General features: G+C 30.6%; 1 protein-coding gene across 1 annotated transcript; it reads right to left on the bottom strand.

Annotated features, from left to right (window-relative positions):
* Positions 1-765: 765 nt before the first annotated feature.
* On the bottom strand, positions 766-3,190 carry LOC127138345 (probable WRKY transcription factor 31). Its single transcript, XM_051064770.1, has 5 exons — positions 2,740-3,190; positions 2,418-2,639; positions 2,005-2,322; positions 1,727-1,840; positions 766-1,635 (listed from the first exon to the last, which is right to left on the bottom strand). Exons 1-5 carry the CDS (start codon positions 2,980-2,982, stop codon positions 1,039-1,041), a joined length of 1,494 nt encoding a protein of 497 aa, XP_050920727.1. The 5' UTR covers positions 2,983-3,190; the 3' UTR covers positions 766-1,038.
* Positions 3,191-8,578: the final 5,388 nt, after the last annotated feature.

The following is an 8,578-nucleotide window of genomic DNA, read 5'->3' as shown; positions in this document are numbered from 1 at the left end:
AGATTATAATAAAATAATATTTAATATTTAATAAAAAATTTATTTAAATTAAAATTTATTTATTTTAAAAGAATCATAATTTTTTTAACAAAATTATGAAAAGCAGTAAAATAAACTCACTTTAAATAAAAAGTTTAAGTAAACTGGCCCTATATCTGATAAAAGAAAATTTCTCTTCTTAGATCTCAAACATCTTGATATAGTTGTCGCATCGTGCACATAAATTTTATTTTTCCTTCTCTTATTCAATGATATGATTTCACACATAATGTTCTCTCCCACGCCTAGCTTTTAACTGATACTCCATACATAAGTCAATAAATACAACATACATAGAAATTAATTGCAAAATGAGTTTTAAAAAAAACTATTGACTACTACTTTCCATCTAGGCTGCAAGGCTGATTTTGACAGGAGTTGAAGAAAAAAAAGTAAACCATATTTTGTTCCCCTTACATCACATGCAGCAGCATCAACTACTCAAAATTTCAAACAAGTTGCTCAAACATGTTCACATTTATTCTTCACCTGCGTAATACCTTACTTGCTTTACAAGTTTTGGTCAAATTAAAATAGAGCTAAAAATATTTATATATTAAGAGCAGTGTTTCTTGACCAATGGAAAAAAATATTACATTCTTCCAACATTATTTATATGGTTTTCGCCGCATTTTTAGGGCTTCATGGGTGCATGTTGCTTTAAATATTTTTAAAATGTAGGCTAAGTTAAATAATAATAAGGAGACCAGGTTAAAAATAAATAAATAAAATGAAAATATTGAATACTAAAGTTATTATTTCTTGGGTAGATAATATAATAAAGATGAAACAATGCTTTCTATAAAATAAAAAATGAAACAATGAAGAACTAATGGAATGCTGTATTCCAAAACCTAGTGAGGAAAGCAATATGAACATCCACAAATTCATTTTGCTTTGCACACTTTCTTTCTTTTTTTAAATAAAAAAATAATTGCTAGAAAAATAGAACTAAATCCAAATATAGAACCAAAGAGTTTCTAGTTTTGTGAAAAAATACTACTGATTGTAGGCAGCACTGTTGAGGATATTAGGATTGTTGTTGTTGTTGTTGTTGGGAGAACCACCGCCAATTATGGTGGAGATAGCGGCCGCGATTGCTGCGGTGAAGTTTGGATCGGCGGTGATGGCAGCGCTGAGTGATGAAGCTTGTTGAGTTGAGTGCAATTGGGAAGAGCCTCCAACATCTTGAGAGAGTTGAAGGCCAGAGAATTTGGATTGGTTATAGAGTGCTTGTGCAATGACCTGTGGTAATTGTCCTGATCCAAAGTTTTGAGGCTGTCCAAGTTGAAATTGGGAATGAGAATTTTGGTTATTATTGTTATCTGTGCTGTCATGTGTAAGGTCTAGTGTGACAGTAGGAAATGGTGCTGTTGCTGAGAGTGTGGCCATGCTAGAAGAGCAATTAGGAAGAATTCTAGAGAGTAAATTTGGGTTCACCACCCCATCAGCACTTGACATTGATCCAGATAGTAACACCGTGGCAGCAGCCGCGGTGGTCGACGCCATCGGCATAGCAGCGGGTGGCAGTGGATGACTATGTGTCCCTTCATATGTGGTTATCAGAATTGTTTTGTCTTCAGCACAACGCTGAACCTATAATATATAACATTAATTATATTTTGATTGATTCATATAAGCTTTGTCACATATTCATTGATTCATCTGTGTAGTTAGTATGACTCACTTGCTTGCGAACGGGGCAACCAACAGCCATTGTGCATCTGTAATATGCTCGAGGACAAGGGTTTCCCTTCGCCATTTTCTGTCCATACTTTCGCCATTGGCAGCCATCATTGATCTGCAAATTGTGAATTTGACCAATTAATTAATTAATTCAGCTCGAACCAATCGTGTCTGGTGTCTGATATATGTAATTATATTTAATTTATTTGTCGACATTCATCTTAGTTTTAGTGTGTCCGGTGTCCGTGTATGTGTTAGTGCTCGTTAGACAAAACATACCATGTGGGCTTCTGACCGGGCACGGACGGAGACGCGCGCTTTTCTCATAGTAGCTTCTGCAGCAGCTTGATCAGAAGCATTGGAGGGGTTCAATCTTGGAACCTTATTTGGCTCCCAAACTTGTACCAGTTGATCGGTTGAATCTGGATCAGTCTCTTTCTGATCCGTTTTATTGTTGTTCCGGGGCGATCTCGATCGCTTTCTTTCATCCGAAATAGGAGAATTCAATACTTTTGGATCAACTACTTCTGACGAAGAACCACTCACAAACTTTCTAGCCATCACAGCATCTCCTCCCTCAGCTTTTCCATTCACAGTCTTGAACAATAGTATCAAAATCCATTAATCCATTAATCAATTAATCAATTAATCAATTAACATTTAATCAGCACAATCAATTATTAATTAACTACCTCACTTTCAGAGGCTTCATTTCTTTGATTCTGTTGCATTAAGGACACATAACGCATTTGCAAATCGCTTAGCTTTTCCTTCAGCCTTTGGTTCTCTACATTCTTAAGTCTGAGCTCTTCTTGCAACTGAAGATTCTTAGCATGTTTATTGTCTCCAGCATTTATTGTAGATTCATCATCCAAATCACTTCCAATATTAGTAATCAGAAGTTGTAAACCAGTCTACAATATTTCCATCAAATTTTTTTAAAAAAATTAGCATAATTTTTACCTATAATAACAATAATAGCTTTAATCACTCTTAGGTTAAAAATTGGCTTACGTTGACATGGTCAGCATCGTTGAGATTGCAATGAGGATCATAAATCTGATTATTCTTGATGGAAACATGATCATCCGGCGACGACGATTTCTCCTTCCTATCGGAGAAAAAATCGACTTCGTCGACAATAACGCGACTGCGCCGATGATCATCATCATGATCTTGATCATCGTCGTGATCTTCAGACCAGGTGCTAATCAAACTCATTGGAAATTTCATCATGTTCAATTCTCTTGAATTCATTATTGAGAAGATCTCATTCTTTGTTATTATGTAGTATAGTAATAGAAAGATGAATGAAAAGAAGGAAGAAAGAATGGGAAAAATATATAGGAAGAAAAATGGAGAGGTGGAGAAGAAAGAAGAATAGAGTGACGAAGTCAAAGAGAGAGAAAAGAAAAGAGAAGTGTATGGGTTATTATCAAGTCTCTGAAGTCTTCTACCCGCTGCAATTGCATCGCCTATAAAAAGGGTTTACATGGGACAATATAAACCAAATGCATTTTTTTCCTTTTTTTTCTTTTTTTCTTTTATATTTATCTTATTATTATTTTTTATTTTTTTATTATTTTTTTTTCTGTTTACTTGGACACCCACAAGTTTCAACGATTCACTTATTTAGGACTCAGATCTCAACTTTCCACCTCATGTAGCTAATAGTACTATTATTCAATTCAATTTGACTCTTTTTTTTTGTGGGTACATTATTCATTTTGACCATATCCTTCTTTGGACTCTTTGTTTTTTTTGGTAATAAATAAATACTTGTCCTCTTTCACATGGAGTCTTATTTTAAGTTCAAACTTCTGACCTTTGATTTAGCTACATACACATGTCATCCTATTAGACCACTCTTGGGTTTGTGTTTATCTTCACACAATCATCTAATTAACTAACATTTAATGATGACTTGTAAGTTTATTTAGCTAAGTGTTTAGTAAATGAGTTATAAAAATAGATGGAAAATTTCACTTTTTGTTTAGTTGATTTAATAATGAATGAATGTAGATTATATATAGATTATATAGATTATATACTAACGAATTGTATGAATTAAAAATAAAAATATTTATAAGAGAAATTATTTTATAAGTGTATTTTATCAATTGGTATTAAATTTATATGTTATGCATAGTCAACTTAAAAATATTTTATATTACGTATTGCAAAATTATTTAGTAAATTTAAAAATACATTATTTATCAAAGGTTTGATTATCTACTCTTATATATGTTATTAAAGAAGGGAGAAATTATTATCTTCGCATCATTTGTGGGAGAATGTTAGTTTTCATCTTCAAATAATTCTTTTTTAATGATTCTTTTGAAAAAAAGTTACAGGAAAAGGCAGTATTTGGCTTTCTTGTGAAACAAAGAAAAAAATCCATATTATTTAAGTTTTTTTTAATCTTATTTTTGATATATACCTTGACTAAAAAGAGTTCTTTAAAACAAAACTTTGCTGGATCGAACAATATTGACATAAGAAAAGTTGAACATTGACTATTGATTTGTAAATTGGAATTTTAGTTAACTAGTTACCTTTCTTAAACATAAATTCAAATAACACATAGACAATTCTTTTAAGAAAACTTTTTTTATGCTTATAATTTTTCAAAATTCTAATTAAGATTGTCAAACTTAAATCTTTATGTCACCTAGTTTTGCATTAGTTGATTGTGTTTGAATTTATGTCATTTGATAATTATTCACACTAATAATTTTAACTCACATTCTCGATAAGTTAATTCTGTTAAATCTATTCATAAATATATTATTTTTATCGGTATAAAAATCAAGAACAGAATTCTAAAATAATCCTTATGACTCAATAACCTATATTAGAATTTAACTCGAGAATAAAAGCGTAAGTGTACGAGAGTTTGCCATTGTGAATCATTGAAGTTTTGCGAGTATTTATCTTCCAATTTATAGAATTTCCTTATGGCTCATTGAATCTCCTCTGATGAGGATGAAGAGATAACTTTTCTGATGAGCCGTTTTCACGTTGTCTAAAAATGAGGACCATAAACCTATAATAACCTTATGGTTATTTTTTAGTTTTCAATATCCTAATTTGACTCCTCTCCAAATTAGATATTGACCTATGGTATCTATACAATAATATTATATTTCATGACATTTATACTTTTAGCCACATACTTAATATTAATTAGACCACTGCAATTTTGACCAATTAAATAATGACCCTGACTAGGGGTGTGCAAAAATACCGATTATCCATAACCAAATTGGTATCCAAATTGATTCACTTTAAAAAAACCAAAACAAATGCTAAAATAAAATTTGGTTTTGTTAATGATTATCCAAATATAAACCGTTACCCATTATAAAAATTTGGTTTTGTTATTGGTTATCCAAATTTTACTTTGTTAATTTTTTTTTTTTTTTTTGTATGTTTTCATGTTTTATCACATTATAAATCAATTTTATATTTTAAATTTTTTTAAATTTTATAAAAAAATTATTTTAAAAATTAAAGTCAGATTTTTTTTTCTTTTCACGAAAAATATTATATTTGGATTTTTTTTTTCGAAAAAATTGTATTTGATATTTTTTTTCAAATAAAATTATTATTTTTTTCTAAATAAAAAAGATATTTTTTATCAAAAATATTTTGTATTTTTTTCAGTAAAAAAATGTTTTTTAAAAAAAAATAGATTTTTTTTATTTTCAGAATATAATTTTTTTATTTTCAAATTTTTTTATATTTTTTTTTCTTTTTTCTGAATATTTGTTATTTTTTTTTCTAAAAAAAATTGTTATTTTTATGTTTTTTAAATTTTAAAAGAAAAAATATTTTAAAACCTCATAAAATTTGTTTATGAACAATTATGAGAGATTTTAGAAATTTGAACAATTTTTTTGATGAGTTATTTATTTTATGAACAATTATGATTTATAGAGATATAATTCATAATTATTTTATTTTATAACAGTTTTTATGTAACAAATCATGCTTTGGGATTGTTTTTAATCGAGATATTATTTGTGGTGATTATAAAAGTCAAACTTAAAATAATTTTTTAAAATAAATATTTTTTATATATAAAATAGTTTTATAATTAGTGAAAATAAAAAAGTTAGTTAAAAGAAAATAAAATTAGTGAAAATAAAACTATTTTTTTTATAAAATTGGTTTTGAAATTGATTTTTTTAAGAAAATAAAAAATTGGTTTTAAAGAATTTGATTTAAAACTGTTTTTTTTAAACTATTTTTTTTAAAAAACCGGTTTAAAACCGAACTGATCCATTTATAAACCGATTTCTAAAAAATAAATTGGTTTTATGAAAATGGTTTTAAGAACCAAACCGAACCATATATATGGTTCAATTTGGTTTGGTTCATGATCCATGCACACCCCTAGCCCTGACAGATGCAATATTATATTTGTGACCCAAACTCTAACAATCTCCCACTAGTCACATATGTAACTTTACGTACGTGTTAGACTTTATGAGCTCAAAAATTTTCCATTATATTCTTTAAGCATATCCAAAGTATCTCGTCCATTAGTCATGTCGGTATACATAATCAAAGTGATTTTCGTTATATCAATCATAACTAAACCCTTCAATGATCACTAATAGTGACACAATTAAATGACATAGATCCATCATTAAATGTGCAGCATGGAAACCACATGAAATTGGTCTGTATATGTCGATTTTCAACTGATCATACTTTACTTTAGTGAGATCATTCAATAAATTTATTGTACAAAATGAAAACTGCTGAATATTAAACTTTATTTTTGGGAAAAATCCAAAATAATAGTATGCATACATAATACCAAACACAAAACATAAAATTCATAATCGACTAACTCCCACTAAACCAAAGACTCCTTTAACGGTAAAACACTCATGCGAGCAGTGTGCTCATGAAAGACATTGGGTGGAAGACCTTTTGAAAGAGGATCTGCTATCATGAAGTTTGTCCCCAAGTGTTCTATGGAAATCTATCCACTTTGTACCATTTCCTTAACAACTAGGAACTTGATATCAATATGTTTTGACTTGGTCGAGCTCCTATTATTGTCGGAATACATGACGAGTGATTTGTTGTCACAATATAACTTAAGTGGCCTTTCAATTCCTTCCACAATTCGCAGCCTAATGACAAAATTCTTTGACCAAATCCCATGGTTGGATGCCTCATAACATGCTATAAACTTTGCTACCATGATGGATGAAGCCATAAGAGTTTGCATAGCAATGCGCCAAGAAACCACACCACCAGCCAACATGTAGATATAGTTTGAAGTGGATCTTTTACTGTCTTGGCATCCAGTAAAATCTGAGTCAGAGTATCCAGTTATCTCTAACTGGCCCGACCTCTTATATGTGAGCATATAGTCTTTTGTTCTCTTTAAATACCTCATAACCTTTTTGGCTGCTTTCCATTGATCCATTCCTGGATTGCTTAAATATCTGCCTAATATCCCAACTATGAACGTAATATTCAGACGCGTACACACTTGGGCATACATTAGACTCCCTACATCTGACGCGTAAGGAATCTTTTGCATTTCTTGAATTTCTAAGTTTCCTTTTGGACACTGGCTAAGATTGAATTTGTCTCCCTTAGCAATTGGAGTATCTCCTAATTTACATTCCTGAATGTCAAACCTTTTAATTACCTTTTCGATATAGCTCCTTTGTGATAATCCTATAACACTTCGAGATCGGTTCCGATGTATTTGAATTCCTAATACAAAGGAGACGTCACCAAGATCTTTTATCTTGAATGTTCTTGATAAAAAAAATTGATTCCGTGCATCATGTATATATCATTGGCGGGAAGCAATATGTCATCAACATATAGGACCAGGAAAATGTATTTTCTCCAAGTGAATTTGTGATACACACAATATTCAACAAAATTCACCTTAAAACCAAATGAGAGAATTACTTCATGAAACTTATGGTACCACTGACGAGATGCTTGTTTTAGTCCATAAATGAATTTTGTTAATTTTCAAACCATATTCTTTGAGTCTCCCGACACAAATTTTTCTAGTTGCACGATATAGATCGTTTCATCAACATTGTCATTTAGGAAAGCCATCTTGACATCCATTTAATGGAGTTCCAAATCATAATGTGCAATAAGAGCCATGACTGTCCTAAAAGAGTCTTTTGATGAAACCAGAGAGAAAGTCTCTTTAAAGTCAATCACTTCCTTTTGAGTATAACCCTTAGCCATAAGACAAGCTTTATACCTCTCCACATTACTGTTAGAATACCGTTTGGTCTTAAAAATCCATTTGCAACCAATGGGTTTCACACCTTATGGTAATGGGATAAGTTCCCAAGCTTTATAGTCTTGCATGGACTTATACTCCTCCTTCATTGCTTCAATCCACTTTTCCGAGTTGGAATCTTGCATGGCTTGACGAAAGTTGATTGGATCATCTTCCATCATACCATTATTTTCATCATGTTCTTGGAGAAAGACTATGTAATCATCCAGAATAACATTTCTCCTTTCTCTAATGGATCTCCGCAAAGGTATTGGTTCTTATAACACTTGTTCTTGAGGATTTTGAGTTTGTCTTTCATGAATTACCAAATCATCTTGAGTAAGAGGAAATTCAACAATGTCTTGTGGAGGTTCCAAACTTGCTTGATCAAAAGCAATTGTATGAATCGATTCTGGAATTGTTACCGATTCTTTCTCTAAAACAAAGTCTCTAACCTTATTCTTCCCCCCAAACTCAATTTTCTCAAAGAATATGATTGTTCCTGTCTCAAAAAGTGAATTTAATTTGGGATCGTAAAATTTATATCCCCTAGATGTTTCAGAATATCCAATA

This window comes from Lathyrus oleraceus, chromosome 4 (assembly GCF_024323335.1).
Source record: "Lathyrus oleraceus cultivar Zhongwan6 chromosome 4, CAAS_Psat_ZW6_1.0, whole genome shotgun sequence".
Classification (NCBI taxonomy): domain Eukaryota; kingdom Viridiplantae; phylum Streptophyta; class Magnoliopsida; order Fabales; family Fabaceae; genus Lathyrus; species Lathyrus oleraceus.
Note: the sequence above shows the minus strand (reverse complement) of the source record. Positions and strands in the feature narration are given on the sequence as shown.

What these genes read in the sequence shown, in the direction of transcription:
- LOC127138345 (XM_051064770.1), bottom strand. Translation starts at nt 2,982, where the DNA reads ATGAATTCAAGAGAATTGAACATGATGAAATTTCCAATGAGTTTGATT. An exon ending in ATGAAGCCTCTGAAAGTGAG is followed by an intron (nt 2,323 to 2,417) that starts GTAGTTAATTAA and finishes CTATTGTTCAAG; the next exon opens with ACTGTGAATGGAAAAGCTGA. An exon ending in GTTGCCCCGTTCGCAAGCAA is followed by an intron (nt 1,636 to 1,726) that starts GTGAGTCATACT and finishes TATATATTATAG; the next exon opens with GTTCAGCGTTGTGCTGAAGA.